Genomic DNA, 17899 nt, shown 5'->3' on the forward strand with positions numbered 1-17899 from the left:
GAGGGAGATGATGATTTCGGTCGGCAGACCAGCCGATAGCTTGAGGGACTGAGTCTGGCTCATGAGGTGAGAAAGAGCTGAGTACATGAGCAGGTTGCGCTGGATTAGATCAGACGTGGGGGGGGGGGGCTATCCCCCAGGTATCGACATCGTGTACTTTGACTGCTGCCGACTACGTCATAGGTAAGGCTACTAGGTACTGTAGTAGTTACTGATCTTGTGAAAAAGATATGCTTTCTAAAATACACAGTATTATACATTCGGCGAGTGTTCATTTATCCAGATGACTCCTATCCTGTTGTAAAGTAAATCATGAGACGAGCATGGCCGGCAAAAAAAGCCTCATACATTGAGATGAAGTGAAGTGTCTCTTGACAGAGATCTTGAGGAGCAGCTCAATACTGGATCACACAAGGTACACATGGCCATGCAGAATGAGGCAACTTGGGATCATACTCGATTTTTGTTTGTATAGACAGACGCTCGAAGCAAGAACAACAATGGGATATGCACCGGTGTGTATGTAGCCTGACCCAAGTTGCTCATGTGAGCCTAGTCACGATGGAATAGAGATCCATCGTGTGACTACAGTAAGAATGCCGGGATGTGGACGCAGCGGCACTCTACCATAACCTAAATCTCTTCTAATGGGCTATACTCGATGCAAAAGACCTCCCATCAACGATTCATCGATGGCCGTATCTGCTGGCGGATTGGCAGTAGCCGGTACTGTAAACGGGTAGCTCAGCTGTTTCCATAGCCTAGCTAGCGACCACCTACAGCCTGTCGAGTTGGGGAAGAATCTCAATAATAAGGTAGAGCCAAGCCGCATGGATGCACAATATTGATCACTTTAGGCCTCCAGAATATCTGATTCACCCCTTTTCCAGGCTTAGTCGTGATCGTTCATTTTGATATGCTATTCGGATGATCAATGAGAGAGAGAGACGAATCCGCAGGCCTATCATAACATATCCACAACCAGCGGGTGCGGTCCATAAAAAGACGGTCAAAGAGGATCCAAAGAGGATCGGACTAAAGCTTAGACAGATGCTACGGCATGTCAGCATTCTCCAGCCTATAACACTGCCTTTTACAAGTCTGATCGGCAGCCTAGCAGACCGGTTGTATGAACTGTGAAGAGCGTCGAAGGGCCCGTGTGGCTCGTATTACACTTTATATGCATTGCAGTTCAAACCTACACAGATTATGGAATGACTAACTAAGTACACACTACTAGTACGAAGCACATACTACACGTGAGACAGAACTATCCGGCATGTCCGTAATACCCCAGAAGAGCATCCATCCATCGCTTCCACGATTCTCGGTGTGAGGTACTGAAACCCGACTATGACGGTGCGTAGGAGGTACAGTAGGACGTAGGTACCTGCAGTACAGATACTTTCCCGAGGCCTGAACTCAAGGTGGCAAGTAGTCGTAGCAAGACAGCCCAGGACATCTCCATCTTCATAAAATAATAGTACATGCTTACACAGGCTTCGATACTCAAGAAACTGAATGTGATACAAGCCAGGGCCTATGAAAATGTCTGACTGAATATAGCCTTTCTATGATCAAGTTGCTCTATTGCTCACCAGATCCGACCGAGCAAGAAGGTTTGGGCTGGTTGAGCACTCCGGCAGAGTACGCACTACGCAGTGCGTCACTGCGTACCGCTAGGCAGCCACAATAATGGCCTGGCAAAGGATGCGCCCAGGTGGGGATGACAAGATCTTGGCGCCAGCTCTGTACAGGATATTACATGCATACCGTACTCAAACTCACGCCGCGTAAGACAGTGCGAGGGAAAACAAGCTTGGTATCATCAGGAGTATGCTATTCAGGCTCAGGAGGATTGATTCATAGGTAATATCGCCGTATGTAGACAAGCTTGTTACAATCTACAAAGCGTTAGTGCAGAGGGGAGAGCTCAGCCACACTGTGAAACTCGGTAAGTGTGGCGGTGAGTCCTGACATGCATCCTCTCCAGCGGTAGATGATGCCTAATTTGGAAACTCAGAAGGAACCGTGTGAGGGCCAGCTTCACAGCAGTTAGTCACTACTATTTCGAGGGGCCTAAGATCTGAAAGTATTTCCTCTTATGTTGTCACGGTGACTATTCCTGGGTATGAAACAAAACAACCACAACCATGTAATATATAATAAATGCATTGAAGTTGATATCCTAAAGAGTGTTCGGCTCTCCAACTCTCCAGTACTTTACTCAAGCTAGGTAGGATGGAGGCACACTACAGGGTATCATTCGGGCTATGGTGTCGCGGTGCGTCTGTCGACAAGCTGCGTGACTCAATATATGGATGTTTCCGAGAGGCCAGGTCCTGCACAGCCACAAGTTTGTCATGCATTGTGTGTCTGACATTGAGGCAACATCAGGCAGGAACTAGACCTCTCCAATATCAGAGCTGCTAAATTATGACCACTGCGGCGATACCTCAGATCTGCCGAGTGTCACCCAGCTAGGCGCAGCTCCCTTCCGGGCTATATTTGGAAGCCGCATGAGTGCGATGGTGGGAGACTCAGTCGGGCTGTGCCTCGGGTATTCTGGAAATTGTGGTCGCTGATGTGGGGCAGCTCCTTCAGCCCTGTCGTCCCCAGAACACCCATTGTTATGCATGCTATGATGTACGTGCAAGCATTGCTGTTTTGTAAAACCTGAACGTCCCCTCATTCAACTGAGCGAACGCGAATCATAAATTATAGAAACATAGTGATCAAGTACAATGATTGGGTTCAAGAAGCATGCCGGTATGACGGTCGCCTTGATCCCCGTTCATCCCCACTTTTTCCTGGCGGCTTGACGGGCACGATCGTAGCAGCTGAAACTCACAGAGCCGGAGTGTTGCGTATGTACCAGATACCCATCTTGTCTTGGCAATCACTTAGTTAGTCAGGTAAACCAGTACATTACCTGGGGGACAGGACCGAACTTATTTAAAGGTAGCCCCATGACCCCTCATCTTCATCCCACTTTCCATCATACATCAACCTCCCATCCCTCACTCTCAACCGTCGCGTTCCGACCCAACCTACTTTCTACAACCTTCTTCCAACTATCTCGGCTCCATCACACATCATGTCTGGCTACGGTGACTACAACCAAGGCTACAACCAGGGCGGCTACGGCCAACAGGGTCAGGGTTATGGTCAACAGGGATATCCCCAGCAAGGCTACCAGCAGGGTGGTTATGGACAGGAGTACGGCCAGCAGCAGCAATATGGCCAGCAGCAGCAATATGGCCAGCAGCAGCAATATGGCCAGCACCAGCAGCACGGCCAGCCTGCCTCCAACGATTACTACAACTCCGGATCTCAGAACCAGCAGTACGGTGGTCAGCAGAGCTACGGTCAGCCTCAGCACCAGTACGGTGGACAGCAGGGTCAGGACTACAACCGCGCTGGGTACGTGTAATGCCTTTCTTTTCAAATACTCCATACTTTTCCAAGGAATATCCGCTAATGTCACCCCTTCAGACATGACCAGCAACAAGCTCCTGGCGAAGAGGGCGAGCGTGGTCTTGCCGGCGCTCTTGCCGGCGCTGCCGGTGGTGGCTTCGTAGGCCACAAGGCCAACCACGGTATTCTTGGCACAATTGGCGGTGCCATCATCGGCAGTCTTGCTGAGGACGCCATGAAGAAGAAGGGCCACGACAACAATGGTCACCAGGGTGGTCACCAGGGTGGCCACCACCAAGGCGGCAGTCCTTATGGCCAACCCCCCTCCCAGAGCGGTGGCAGCGGCGGCATGATGGATCAGCTCGGCAGCTTCTTCAAGAAATAGATGACTCGTTGATACTATCCGTCTCGCAAGCTTGACGTGTCTTTGGCTGGTTATCTTCTATTGACGGCGTCTTTATCATTACGATTTTCATTATCACGATCATTATCACGATCTCTCTTCGTTTCTCATTCACGCTATATCATGTATTTTACTGAAGACGTGCTTTCCAATTGAACCCGTCAGCGGTCCTCTCATTTGCTTGGAAGTACTGATTACAACCGTCCACTGACCACTACAGTTGTGAGCGTTAAGGATCAAACTTCAACGCCTTCTCAGTCTTGAGTACTACAGTAAGCTGATTCTGTTCGACACAAGCATTGATAGGATTCTCGACATGGTTGTCTTGCTCTGCTTCATCAAAACCGAGGATGGTCCGTAGACCTAAGAGAACGCCGATTGTTCTGAGGTCACTTTCCACAGATACACAAATGAGGAGAGGACCATAAAGAACGCACCCTCGTAGCAATGTTACACGGTACGGAAAAAGCGTTGGAAGAAGGAAACATGTTTTGTTATGACTATGACCACAGTGCAAGTTGATGGTAATGCGTCCAGAGGGGTAGAGTTGTCAGGGGACCCGATCTAGGCAATTATGCAGGAGCTTACTTGCCATCTTCTTCATGAGGCAGGAGCCCTGACAACACCCAAAATCATACATTCATGGCTCATCAATAGAGTGCTGCTTCGGTGATAGTACTCCAGTAGCTTAGCCGGCATTGATACCCGCTTGACGACGGGTGCACTGGACTTTAAGATGCGTCGATCACGGGTCTCGTGTCAGTCGTCACAGTCAAAATATGACAACAATATGCAGCGCAGCGAGGAGAAGCCTGGCCTCAAGCGACGCGATGTCGTTCGTAGTTCGCGCTTGGTCTGCCTCGAGCGTGCCTGCTGTTTTTCACAGGAACTCTGAAGTGGTGCGGGTCTGCTCGATGCAGAAGCCTCAGGCACCAAGGCGAGTGACAATTCGGCGGTCTTGTGCCAAGCCCGACAAAAGTTCGCGCCGACAAGACCATCACCAAGCTCCGTCTTGCGTCTGCATTCAACAACCAAATTGAAAATGATTGTACGGAACCTGTTCATGCGGCAAAGTGAGTCAAAAAAGTGGTCGTTCAGATTTTTCCTGTTCATGAGCCCCCTCTGACTTGATTCATCACCCCAGGCCGCCAATTGATCGCCTTGAACCGTCAGGCCCCGGTCTTCACTCGATCCTTGTCCACGGAGGTCGCAAGCGACACGATAACCCAGACACCCTCTGTAGGATCAGCCGAGATTGCTCAATCACCAGTGGAGCAGGGGATTCAGACCACAAGCACTGTGCCAGAACCCCGCCCACTAAAGCAATGGGACGCATTGGAGAAGCGGAGTGAGTAGCCTCAATGCAACCTCGAAGCATACGCTATAGGCATTGAATGTACTAAAGACTCGTTCTCCCTAGGACACAAGTTCAACACCCTTGGATCAAAGGTCCAGGAGTCATACGATCCCGAAAATGTCCTCCGCAATCCTCCCAAGCCCGCCGATGTCACCCTCGAAATGCTTCTTGCCGCCGGCACACATATGGGCCACTCAACATCGCGCTGGAACCCGCAAAACTCGCGATACATCTTCGGTATTCGCGAAGGTATCCATATCATCTCCCTAGACGTCACAGCCGCATACCTGCGCCGAGCCGCCAAGGTCGTTGAAGAAGTCGCCGCTCGCGGTGGCATCATTCTTTTCGCCGGTACCCGCAAAGGACAGAAGCGCTCCGTCGTGCGCGCTGCGGAACTTGCCAAGGGCTACCACATCTTCGAGCGGTGGATTCCCGGCTCTCTCACAAACGGTCAGCAGATTCTCGGCCACTGCAAGACCAAGGTTGTCAATGCTTTGGATCAAGAATTGTCCAAATTCAGGGTTGATCTCGCGGATCGTCCTTCCATCAAGCCAGACTTGGTAGTTGTGTTGAATCCCCTCGAGAACGTGGTGCTCTTGCACGAGTGCGGCTTGAACAATGTGCCCACCATTGGTATTATTGATACCGATGCTGATCCTACCCGGGTCACTTATCCCATCCCCGCCAACGATGATACCCTCCGCGGCACAAACCTCATTGCGGGCATCCTCGGACGTGCCGGTGAAGCTGGCCAGGCACGTCGTTTGAAGATGGCACAGGAAGGGAAGACCACTTACGAGCCTATCACGGCCCGTCAACTGCGCTTAGATCCTCTCACGGGTACGCCTCCGCCTGGCTCTGAGTTGGAGAAGAGTGAGCGCGATTAGGCTCGACGGCTTATAAGGTTGCATGTCTCTTTTCGCGCAAGTGCCAGGATCCTGGCTTTGTATCGTATAAACTGCTTTCTTTTTTCTGGGCGTTAACATAACATGTATCAACAATTGAATATCACATGACGATTCGCAAAGTCCACTGCAATTGGTGCTCCTAATCTTAAGTCCCTCGACGGTGTCACGTCTAATCAAAATCATCCGACGGTGTGAAAGAGCACCGGAATGAGACGAGGAAGGACAGTCTGGGATCAAGACCAATGCCTGCAGCACCGATGGCTCACCGAAGATCCCTACGCGCAATCGATGTCTTGCTTCGAAAATTCCTTATGGCGTATCTTTCAAGTTCAAAGCTTGGTCGTCATCTATCTAGGTCAGCTGTCGTGACTATTGAATATACGAGTTTTGACGGACGGTGAAAGGAGAGTCTAAGAGCAGAAGTCTCATACAGACAACCTCAATCTGCAATATCTTTGCCCGTGGGAAAAGAATGCAATCCCGCGTACCAAAGGAAGGGGATTTGAAATGTCGTGCTTATTCTCGATAGAGTCGAACATTCGGACTAGTACGTGCCACCTACGCCTAGGATTCTATGATGTATGTACATTCGTGGTTTCAGGCCGGCCCTCCTCGTCTCACAGCACTCTTCAAAAGTCTTGTCCAGCCAGGTCCCCTTCAAGCCTTGATCGTAAAGACCAGTCGGCCGCGAGCGTCAACACCCTTGGGCACAACTTCCTGACCGGAGCTGGTCACCACCCGACGCGTATCCTTGTGATGCAGAATAACGTCTACTTCCTTCCAGGCTGGCACGAATCCTGCGGACTCATCACGCTCAAAATGCACAAGTACCTTCTCCTCGGTCGAGCTATAGCTGAGTGTGTACACCGCAGTCCTGGGCTGTCGAGAAATTCCATCATCCTCGTACCAAGTATTGGAGAAGGTCCTGCCGTGAGAGGTCCCCTGAGGTGGGAAGATTTCCACACCGCGGTAATCATCGATCTCGCTCACGCCCTGAGAGGCGGCTGTCTTGTCATCGGGAATGCGAGTGTGAACATCTTTGCCAACGGGGATTGCACCGCCGATCTTGGCAATCAGTGGGATGCTCTCGCGCCACTGGGACTCAATCTCGACCCATTGCCCGGATGCGAAGTAATTGTATGGAGCGTTCATGTTGACGTAGCCATAGTCAAAGCCATCACCACTCTTGCGGGGCAGGTAGAGCTTTGCGCTGGTGACGCCGGGGTTAAAGACACCCCCGACAACAATGCTGTCTCCCAGCCAGAACTGCTCTTCGCCGTCTTTGAGCGTCTGATTGTTCCAGACCTCGGGGTCGGACTCATAGCCCCAGCCGATCCAGCGCTGCACGGGTGAAGCATCCTTGTGACTTTCCAGAGCGAGAGAGTAGATGTAGGGGAGCATCTCGTAGCGGCGTTTGATCGCGTCGCGGACAAGGTGGGTGATCTCGGGGTACATGAAGGGTTCAATGACCTCGCCGACAGAGTTGTTGTCCGGGGAGGTCTTGAAGCAGTTGATGGCGAATCGAGTAGACATGCAGCCTAGCTGGATCCACCGAAGGAGTAGTTCTGGAGAAGGCTGAGGTCCCTCGAACCCGCCGATGTCGTGTCCTTCGCACTACAAAAAAGGGCAGTTAGCTTTGTTTTTCGACGCCATCGGTGTCAAGATCTCGAAGGGCTTGCCCCTTCATCCTTGATCCAGAAGTTAAAGGGTCTTACCTGGAGCAATGATATGCCAGCGTTCAATGAAAGTGCATTCGACCCCTTCATACTATCCCAGCTCGTCACATTGTCGCCACTCCATGTACTCGCAGAGTAGCGCATCGTGCCCGGCGTAGCACTTCGAGTTAGAACAAAAGGCCGAACATCGGGCTCCATATCGACGAGAGCATCGTGGGAAGATTTGCCCATCAATTCGGTGTGCATAGCGCGACCCCACTGGCCAACACTGTTTGCAGTAGTCTGTTTGGCCTCCTTATTGACCATTGTCTCGTCTAGAGCGAGCGTCCAGTCATCATTAGGCAGCGTGTACTCGTTGTTATCATTCCACATGCCGTCGATGCCGACCTTCTTGAGGCTCTTGACTCCCTCGAACCACCATTTAAAAGCGGCCTCGGAGGTGAAATCGATATGGCATCCATCGTCGCCAGTGGCTCCTCCAGCGCTCCACAAACGCATATAGCCTGGCTTATCTGTCTCCGGATCTGTGAAGAAGCCATTGCCGTCAATCAAGCGTTGAAAGTCGGGATGCGAGGCTATTAGGAAAGGCTTGATGTTAGTGATGAGACGGATTCCATGCTCGTGCATTTTTGAAATCCAATCTTGGGGATTTGGGAATCGCTCGTTATTCCAGGTGAAGACGTTGCGGACTTTGGGCTCCACGGGTGCAATTGAATATCCAGAAGACATCTGGTGGGCTGAGCACGGAATTCCGTGTTTCTTCAGCTTCTCTGCAAATTCCAGGAGAGCTTTGTCCGCATCATCCAACATGGTGTATTTGTAGCCACCGGAGATATAGCCATAAGCCCAACGAGGTACCAGCAGGGGGAACCCGACTAACTCGGCGTATGTGTGAACAACCTCCTTGATTGTTCGACCAACAATCATGTACTGTTCCAAGCCACCATAGTCCTGTCGGTAGATCTTGAAGTGGCCCCACAGGCCATCGATCTCAGATCCCACTGACCACAGACCTCGTCCATGAGTGGTTGAGAAGAGGGCCATGCATCCTTGGGGCGACGCCTTGATCAACAATGGGATGTGCTTGTAGAGAGGGTCACTCTTGTGGTTATCGTAACCAAAACAGTCGGTTGCAGAGAGCTGGAAATCGCGTCCACTCAAATCCATTGGAGCAGCCTTCTCTCCCAGACCGACATGGAGCGCTACTCGATCGTACACTGAGTAGTGTGCAACACCGGGGCCATCAGCAACATATGACCTTAGAGGCAAGTCACGGTGCAATGCGTTCTTCGCACCCTTCCATGAGAGCGTCACAACAGGAGTGTGCTCCCACTCTACCTGCGCCGTCACGTCGGCCACGTCAATGATCTTCGAGGCGCCTTCTACTCGTGCGGACACATCGAGGCCTTGCAAATTGGTCTCTGGCCTGGTGATGCTGGGATATGGTGGGAGTGGGCGTTCGGCAGAGGAGAATGTCACTCGAAACAAGTTCCGGCGAACCGCTTCGAAGGAAAAGTCGAATTTGGTTTCGCCGGATGAGCTTTGCAATTGAACAGTGGAAGCCATTTGCTCACTGGCGGCTACCGGCTGGTAGCCCTTGGGGCAGACTTCCTTCTGTGGCATGATGCGATTCAGCACTGGAGGAGGGAGCAAACTCTGCAGTTGAAAACATATACTTCTGATTCCAGTGCAGAGGCGAGATGGAAGGCCTTTAAATCATCACTATTCATACCTCGCCATCTGCCAGCCATTGCGTTCCCATACCCCGCGTTCGGGTTACTGAGGTCACGCCCGAGGGCGAAGTATACAGTCGGTTTTCGGGCCAGATCTCCGAGACGACCCAGTGTCTCTCGGTCGCTTTCCGCTTCACCAACCTCAATCTCCTCCAGGATCACCACTCTCTATTTGGTCCATGTGCTGCCGCAACCCTTGCATTGAATTACTTCTCGGCCCCGCAGCGGCTAGTTTGGTGCTAAAGTCAAGTTTGCATGGGGAAATCTGGGCCTCTTGCATCCACCCCCATCGTTCGGCTGAACTTTAGCCTCCCCAGGAAGCAGAAACGGCGCTGATCGCATCGGATTGAGCAACCGAAAGACGACAGCCTAACATTCATTCACGATTGTCCTCCCGCATCTCGGCAATTGGCCGTGAATATCGCGGCCCGCTGTTAAACAGCGGCAATGGAAATGAAGAGCTATGATTGGGGTGCTCTCAACCTCGTCGGCTTTCGGCTACTCAATCCACTGCTTGAACCTCACAATTGAGCAGATCAGGATGGAGTATTCCTCGACAGAGTGACACTGCAGCAGGCTCGGCTGTTACCGGTAGAGTGATGGTTCGAATTGGGAATGGAAGACGACGTTGTGGTGTGGAAGCGTGACCCTCGGATTTCGCCCGCGATTCTCCGAAGATCCCCACGCAACGCTACCCCACGGGGTACAACCCGCGTTCCATGTCTCCCCATGAATCCAGCCCATGAATGAGCTTAGGTCTGGTCGATCCTTTCCTGGGTGAATATAACTATGGACATCCATCTCCTCCGCCTTTGCAGACTTCTGCAGGCGTTACTATCTCTTCATTGATTCCCGAACATTTTGTCGGTATCTTGTGTCGAACTCACTGAAATCCATTTGGCTTTCTGTTCCCATTTCAAGTCTCCTGCTCGACTCAAAATGTCGCAGCACGAAGAAATCTCCCCGTCAAAGGCTCAGCAAGAGGAGCGTGTCGAGTCGATTCACGCTGAGGAGGCAGGAAGGGTATCGGAAGCAAAGCATATAGACCGTGGTCCTAAGCAAGACCAGGCTGTTCAGCTGATCGAAGATGCCGGCTACTCAACCACATTGACGCCAGAGAACAACAAGAGGGTGCTACGCGCAATTGACTTGCGGCTCTTACCCATTCTGCTCTCGATTTACTTCCTACAACAGCTCGACAAGTCCACTCTAGCCTATGCCTCTGTCTTCGGTCTTGTTGAAACGGCTCATCTTCATGGCGACATGTACTCCTGGCTGGGTTCTGTCGTCTACCTAGCTCAGCTGGTCGTTCAGCCCCTGGTTTCGTACCTGCTGGTCAAAGTACCCATGGGCAAGTTCATGGCAGTGTCGGTCCTGCTATGGGGCATCTCTTTGTCTTGCATGACAGCGGCAAACAGCTTTGCGGGCTTGCTAGTGTGTCGCCTGTTCCTTGGACTCTGTGAAGCAGGCATTGGTGAGTCCTATCTACTAGTCAGAGGGGTGAAATGGCTTCATCGATACTAATATGACTAGCCCCGGCCTTCATTGCAGTCACACAAATGTGGTACCGTCGACTGGAGCAGCCTGTCCGACTGGGCTCCTGGTACGCGATGAATGGAGTGGTCAACATGGTACGTTCTCGGTCCTTCTAGTGTCGAATAAAGGCCGTTCTAGGGCAATCTGACGGGCATAAACAGGTGGGGAGTCTCATAACGTACGGACTTGGCCACATTCATTCATCAGTTTTCGAGCCATATCAGGTAGGCCTTGTGACTGCATGACCCAGAAGAGAGTCACTTGCTGATTTTGGAATAGATCATCTTCTTGTTCTTTGGCCTGATCACAATCGGTGTCGCAGTCGCTGTGCTGTATGTCATGAATTGTACAATTTTTCTCACTATGAGCTTCCACTGACTTCCCTCACTACAGGCTTTTCATGCCCGATTCTCCCACAACTGCCAAATTCTTGAACGAAGAAGACAAATTAGTCGCAATCGAAAGGTCCATACTGACTCATACGTCGATAAGCAATGGGTCCGATGCTAACAATCCATTAGGTTGCGAATGAACCAGCAGGGTATCGAAAGCCACGAGTGGAAATGGGACCATGTGAAGGAGTCTTGCTTGGATCTCAAATCATGGCTGTGGTTCGCTCTGCTACTGGCCATCTCGTAAGTTCCCAAGTTCTCAGTCCGGCCCCATGGACATCGCCCACTGACCCTCTCGCAGCATTCCCAGTGGAGGCATCTCGACCTTTGGGCCTTTGATCGTCAAGTCATTCGGATTCAACCCTCTCAATACCATCTTGCTGAATGTTCCGTTCGGTGCCGTTCAGCTAATTGCCACTATGGGAGGCGCTTGGCTGGCTACTCACTGGAAAAGGAAGGGACCAGTGCTTGCGCTACTGTGTCTTCCTCCAATTGCGGGATGTGTCATGCTACTGCAAATTGCCCACGATGCGGCTCACCGAGGACCACTACTCGTGGGATACTACCTTGTAAGTCGTGGTCAACATCTACCATTCGAAGCTTGATGAAGCTAATCTCTATGTACTTGAAAATAGGTCTCGGTGTATCCTGGTATTAGTGAGTTCCCGCCCCCGTCTGAAGACCTATTTGTTCGATATACTGATGGCGTCGTAGCACCGCTGATATATTCTTGGTCTGCTGCAAATACTGGCGGTGAGACGAAGAAGAAAGTAACAACTGGTATATTGATTGTTGGGCAATGCGTTGGTAATGTATGATCACCTTCTCCATCTGCAACCTTTTTTAACAAGAAATGTTGCGAACTAACATGCGCGCCCAGGTTATTGGACCCACTTTATACACAACCGAAGAGGCACCTCTCTATCGTCGTGGCCTCATTTCAAGGTACGAAACACCCTGAACCACCCCTGAAGGTCTGAAGCTAATCGTGACAAGTCTCGCGCTCTTCATTGCGCTGTTCTGCCTCATCTGGTAAGTGTTCTCATCCATGTTCCATCTGTTGAACTTCCACTAACTCAGATATTTCTACGCAGGCTGAACATGGGATACTTATTAATCTTGAACAGAAAGCATGAGCATCGACGCGTAGCTGCCGGTAAGGATGCCAAAGTCGTGGATCACTCAATGAACAAAGTCACAACTGCCAACCCGGATAAGGCAGACGTTCCAGTGGAACATGTAACGCAGGACAATGCGTTCATGGACCTCACTGACTGGAAGAACGAGGATTTTGTCTACGTATATTAGGGGATTATCACTCGGTCCCAATTGCGAGGAGCTATATCATGTTTATAAAGTGGCCGTGATCTTGTTGTTTTTGAGTGCTCTTAGTCTAAACGGGTTCCTATCCCCGGAACTCGAAAGAATTGTTGCAAATTCATTCGAACGTAACTTATCTTGTAAATTCCAGAATATAGGCGGTATTTTATCATGTACCCATTGGACACGAAAGCAAGCCCTGACTTGACAGGAAAGCGAGAGCCAACTTTTGCAAATGAGTTCAACCGTTGGTTTCAAACTACACCAGAGCATGAACGCATTTCACTGTTAGACTTGCCTAGTCATCACTTACACTTTACCTGCATGTGAAATTGCAGTGTTCTACCACCCCAGACTCAACTAGTCGACCAACATTAACAGCAGCGATCCTCCACTGTCCCGAATGAGGCTAGCCCCCACCCCGGAGAAGACCGCCGAACCCCGCAATTTCCCCATCCTCATCTTCAGACACCCTCGGAGCTGTCGGTGTTCGTGATCAAGGTGCTATTGTAGCCAATTTTTCGATCATACTAGCTCGATGCAGGCTGACGAATCTCTGCACGTTGTGCCGGCTCCTCCCGGGAAAAAGCGAATTCCTGTGCGTGAACCAAACCCCAGACGACCGTGCTGCTACCGGCACCGAAGAACATACGGGTATATGAAGCGCCCATCTATTGACAACCATTTAAGAAGGCGTGCCGTGCCTGCCGACAGTCAAAAGTAGGTGTCATATTTCTTTGAAAGAATTGTATTTCTCAGCTAACATTGATCAAGGTCCGTTGTGACGGAGATCGACCATGCGGGAGGTATGAGGTGTCGAGAAGTAGAGCTACAGATGCCTTGCAGTTATTGATTCTCCTCAAGGTGTCAGAAGATTGAGAAACAATGCATCTTTTACGAGGTTCCCAAGGACCCAGTTGCAGAGTAAGATATTGCATTGTTGGGATTCATGGGGTTTAGATGTGGTCTGATCAACTGACAGCTTGCCAGGCGACTTGAGGCTGTGGAGTCAGAATTGGCCTCTCTGAGAACACAATTGCGGGAGGTGCATGAAGATCTTCGAAAGAACAGGACCACGCCAGCAGCTACAAATCAGAATATCGCTGCTCAGCAGTATCAACCACCCACACGGTCAAGCCACAGAGAGATACTCAACTCAGACTTGACTCCTCCTCTCAGCCGTGATGTCGGAGGAATCGGTCGTGCTTCCGTTGGCTACGAGCGACGAGTGTTTACGAACGAAGTCAATGGGCACAACTTGCGGCGCGTGAATCCTGCTTCTACCAGCCCAGGGAACATCTCGACACAGCTATTTTCGTCAGCGCCGGAGCGCCAAAATACAAAGCGAAAGCGATCTTGTTTCGAAATACGTGATGAAGCTGTTGTAGATTTTATTGCGAAAGGGTTAATCTCGAAAGATAGCGCCATCGCATACTTCGATACGTATGTGTCTCCGGAACCCTTGGAACTGGGTCTAGTCTAACTTTTCTACTTTTCTAGATTCTTCGAAGGTTGCGTATGTGCTCCTTGCATGACTTTGTTGAAAGACGAGTCTGATTGACCTTTCAAGGTGATATAGGATAGATACATTCCAATCTTCGACCCAGAATTTGACACATTCGATTCCGTGCGTGACAGAAGTAGTATCCTACTCAACGCTCTATGCACCATTGGGAGCATGATCAGGTCAGGTGGGCGTTACGACTATCGCGGTTTTAAAGACCTTTGCTAACAAAAAGACCAATCCAGATCCCGATGGGTCTATGTCTGAAATACTTCACAGGGAGTTGAAGAAATGGATAAACGTGATCATTCAGAACCGAAGTCTGAATTCTCTCGAGTCGGTACAGGCAATGCTGGTGGTGTCATGCTACTCAGCAGATAGGCTTTTGATTCTCTCATTTGCCACACGCATGGCTCTTGATCTTGGGCTACATGAAGCCTTTCAAATGTTGACCGATCGCTTGGTGATCAGGAATGACCATGACGCTTGGATTGAGGATGGTCGCAGTGGTTCAATTCATGATGTGCAGGAAGAGCGGCTGCTGATGCGCAAATCAAGGACCTGGTTTGGTCTTCTTGTCTTAGAGCACATGTCGGTCTCTCGTCAGAGCGTTGATAGATCTTGACCAAGCCTCCTGACTGCTCTGAAATAGATTTCGTGTCGATGCTGGCAAGCCACCGGGCATCCGCTTTCTTGGCAATGCACGTCGATGTCGGATACTTTTGAGCCATCCCGCATCAACCATATTGGATCTTCGACTCTTTTCCCAAGTTGAGGTATTTCATTCACTCACATTTAGATCTGATAAAGAAAACTGACCATTTCGCAGCTGAACATCCTTCGAGGTGAGAACGAGAGCTTTGTGTGATGCAACTTGGGGTGCATGATAGAGTTGCTGATCTTGTGTTCAGCAACGATCAACGACACACTAACGCCGAACACGACTTTGAGTTGTCATGAAGTTTCAGACTTTGTCCACGAGACGAAGACCGACCTCGACTTATGGTTTGAGTGAGTTGATACCTGTTGTTTTTAGTCTATCTTCGACACTGACATCTTCAAGTGACTGGCTTCGAATAATTGGTCCGTACCATCTTCCCGCAAAAGGCGATACTTTCCTGCTAAATACTCACCAGGAAATTGCAAGCCTGCAAAACAAGAATGTCCATATCTTCTTGTCGCGCTTCGTGTCCAAAAGTGCTGGGCTGAGATGATGCTGAATTGCAAAGCGCTTCGGGCCATGGGCGTGGAAAATGTAGCGTATGTTCAGCACGTTCTTCGTTTTGTAGTTACTAATTAGGCACTTCTTTCCTTGCTGATGAGGTCGATGAGCTGACACGATTATCGCAGAGCGATGACCCCCAATGAGCAAGAAATACTTCTCGCCGCCAAAGCTGCCGCCCGAAGACACCTGAATCTGATTATCTTCGAGCCAAACTACTACCTCGCAAAACTCAAATACGCGATGGACTTTGTTTGGGCCAAATGTGCCTTTTCCTTCCTGCTATTACTCAAGCTGTCGCGTCTTCTCCCCGACCGAGATGAGCAGCATCGCGAGCTATTAGACCAAGGGAAGAAACTGATTGAAGAGCTCAGTGGAGCCAGTTCCAGCAGCAACCAGCCAGACGGCGGGAATATTTACCTTCAAATACTGAAAGTCAGCATTGAAAAATTTGAACGTGCCTTGGAAGAGTCTCGGCCGTCAGCCACAGAGGGTCCTATTAACACGTCCCCATTCTGGGAACTCTTCGATGCGCAGGCGGACTTGCAGTGTTTTATGCCCGAACAGTTCGTTTCTGAGTGGGAGTTCCCAGGGCTGAATTTGTTCTTCTTCCCGACGGCGATGCAAGACTTTTTTGGAGATTTTTCATTGGCAATGTGAAACTTCCTCTTGATATGACGTTTTGAGTGATCTATACTTTCCCTGCAGATAGTTGTTCTCGTCCATGCGCGGAAATCTACTAGGCATGATACAAGGGTAGGAATTGAGAGAGACTGGAGCCCTCGTCGCTCCTCGAAGGTTGCAATCACACTTGGAACCATGAAATTCTCCATAATCAAACTCGTAGATGGTATCAGAAAGGAGATCAAGAAGCGGTTTATTTCACATATGGAACCGCTGGTTCAACCCAAAGCCTTCATGGCAAGCTCGACACTACACAAAAATTAGTATCTGCCACAAGTAAAATGCAACTACGTTTGTAAGACTCGGGAAGAGATGGAGGGAGAAGCAAAAACACTTACACAACAAAGGTACCTGCAGAGACGGGCATGGCTCTCAGCAGGGTAGGTCCAATACCCTTCCAGAACCCACCAAAGCCCTCGAGGGCATATGTCTTCTTGAAGCAATCGCGCATACTGGCGTATTGCTGGCTGGCACCGAATCCGTCTGTCTGCATCTTGCTCTTCACAACATCGAATGGGTAACTGGCGAGCCAAAGGGCCTCGCCAGCGAGGCCACCATATGTAGCCACCTTGACAGCCGAAATGTCCTCGCGCTTCACATTGTTACGCTTGGCATCCATGTTCATCATGTACTCAAAGGCCATAAACCAGGTACCGTAGGCTGTCGCTTCACGCATAATAGTGACAGCCTGGCCGCGGTACAAGGCGCGCACAGCACCACCTTGGGCGGCCAGCTTCTTCACACAGTCGATGGGACCAGAGTACAGACGACCTGCACCGTGAGGCTGGGCCTGTAGACGAATACGCACATGTTCAATCGGACCCGAGAGAACGGAATTAGTCACGCCGGCGAAAGAGCCGGCCAGCCAGTACTGGCCATAAGACAGGGTGCTATCGGCATATTTCTTCTTGTTCAGCTCTTCCAGCGTCCGGCGCGCCTGATGGAAAGCACCGAATTGTACACTGACCTGTGGAAAGAGTCAGATTGATCTCTTCATAGTAGCCTAAGAAAAAGCAACTTACGCAAGCACCAATTCCAATGAGGGGAGTTAAGGTGCCCTTGTAAAAGGCTGCGGGGCCCTCTTTTTTGAAAATCTGAGTTGCGCAGTCCAACGCGCCCTTGTAATGCGAGGTGGTCTGCAGTCGGACTTTCACAATATCTGGAGGGCCAGCATTAGACGGAACACATTACGGGTAGTCTCTGCATTCTGTACAGCTATACAGAGAGTGAGTCACTAACCAAAGGGTTGACCTGTTGTGAGAAGCGATTAGCCATTTGAACCAATTTGACATATTATCGAAAGTCGTGCTTGATTCAGATATGCTGCAGTCCGACACGCTTCCCCAAGTCTATTGCTTTCCCTGTCGTTCGATTTACGATCAAACACTTACCCAGCAGCACCTGGGCGATTCCACCAGCCGCACCTGCGGCCAAATCCTTGACCGTCCGGAGAGGGTCGGTGCTCTTCTCCAGGTCATCGAATGCTTCAGACTCCATTTTGTGGATTTGTGAGACGCAATTGAGGTCTCACGGAGTCTCACAGAGTCTAATTGTCAGATGCACGGTACTCAAATTTCCCTTGAAAGCACTCAATTGGGTATCTTGAGGTCGAAGAACTAGGAACCTTCAGACATTCTTCTTATCGAGAAATGGCGTACTGCCCGCCAATTCGCACATACCGCCGACCGACTTGCGGAACGGAAAAGGCCGAGGTTTGCCGTCGGAAAACTTATGTAAGCTGGCCAGT

General features: G+C 50.4%; 6 protein-coding genes across 6 annotated transcripts; 4 read left to right on the forward strand and 2 right to left on the reverse strand.

Annotated features, from left to right (window-relative positions):
* Nucleotides 1-3097: 3097 nt before the first annotated feature.
* Nucleotides 3098-3802, forward strand: hel10 (putative high expression lethality protein Hel10; the record flags this gene model as incomplete). Its single annotated transcript, XM_056936853.1, has 2 exons — nt 3098-3423; nt 3496-3802. The coding sequence occupies 2 exons, from the start codon at nt 3098-3100 to the stop codon at nt 3800-3802; spliced, it is 633 nt and encodes a 210-aa protein (XP_056787652.1).
* Nucleotides 3803-4862: 1060 nt separating this feature from the next.
* N7539_007253 (mitochondrial 37S ribosomal protein uS2m) lies at nt 4863-6064 on the forward strand (the record flags this gene model as incomplete). Its single annotated transcript, XM_056936854.1, has 3 exons — nt 4863-4893; nt 4965-5168; nt 5241-6064. The coding sequence occupies 3 exons, from the start codon at nt 4863-4865 to the stop codon at nt 6062-6064; spliced, it is 1059 nt and encodes a 352-aa protein (XP_056787653.1).
* A 678-nt stretch (nt 6065-6742) lies between these two features.
* On the reverse strand, nt 6743-9384 carry N7539_007254 (putative alpha-glucosidase; the record flags this gene model as incomplete). The annotated part of the gene is made up of 2 exons (XM_056936855.1): nt 6743-7699; nt 7801-9384. The coding sequence occupies 2 exons, from the start codon at nt 9382-9384 to the stop codon at nt 6743-6745; spliced, it is 2541 nt and encodes an 846-aa protein (XP_056787654.1).
* A 1049-nt stretch (nt 9385-10433) lies between these two features.
* N7539_007255 (uncharacterized protein) lies at nt 10434-12730 on the forward strand (the record flags this gene model as incomplete). The annotated part of the gene is made up of 12 exons (XM_056936856.1): nt 10434-10968; nt 11028-11125; nt 11192-11254; nt 11310-11362; nt 11424-11495; nt 11552-11665; nt 11724-11991; nt 12058-12079; nt 12137-12234; nt 12303-12367; nt 12419-12454; nt 12517-12730. The coding sequence occupies 12 exons, from the start codon at nt 10434-10436 to the stop codon at nt 12728-12730; spliced, it is 1638 nt and encodes a 545-aa protein (XP_056787655.1).
* An 809-nt stretch (nt 12731-13539) lies between these two features.
* Nucleotides 13540-16128, forward strand: N7539_007256 (uncharacterized protein; the record flags this gene model as incomplete). The annotated part of the gene is made up of 12 exons (XM_056936857.1): nt 13540-13548; nt 13614-13666; nt 13733-14185; nt 14243-14258; nt 14322-14433; nt 14492-14837; nt 14899-15022; nt 15076-15091; nt 15158-15257; nt 15310-15329; nt 15383-15506; nt 15597-16128. The coding sequence occupies 12 exons, from the start codon at nt 13540-13542 to the stop codon at nt 16126-16128; spliced, it is 1905 nt and encodes a 634-aa protein (XP_056787656.1).
* Nucleotides 16129-16370: 242 nt separating this feature from the next.
* Nucleotides 16371-17649, reverse strand: N7539_007257 (uncharacterized protein; the record flags this gene model as incomplete). The annotated part of the gene is made up of 5 exons (XM_056936858.1): nt 16371-16401; nt 16491-17119; nt 17175-17311; nt 17392-17403; nt 17544-17649. 5 exons carry the CDS (start codon nt 17647-17649, stop codon nt 16371-16373), a joined length of 915 nt encoding a protein of 304 aa, XP_056787657.1.
* Nucleotides 17650-17899: the final 250 nt, after the last annotated feature.

This window comes from Penicillium diatomitis (genome assembly GCF_028827545.1).
Source record: "Penicillium diatomitis strain IBT 30728 chromosome Unknown utg000010l_segment0_segment0, whole genome shotgun sequence".
NCBI classification, from domain to species: Eukaryota; Fungi; Ascomycota; class Eurotiomycetes; order Eurotiales; family Aspergillaceae; genus Penicillium; species Penicillium diatomitis.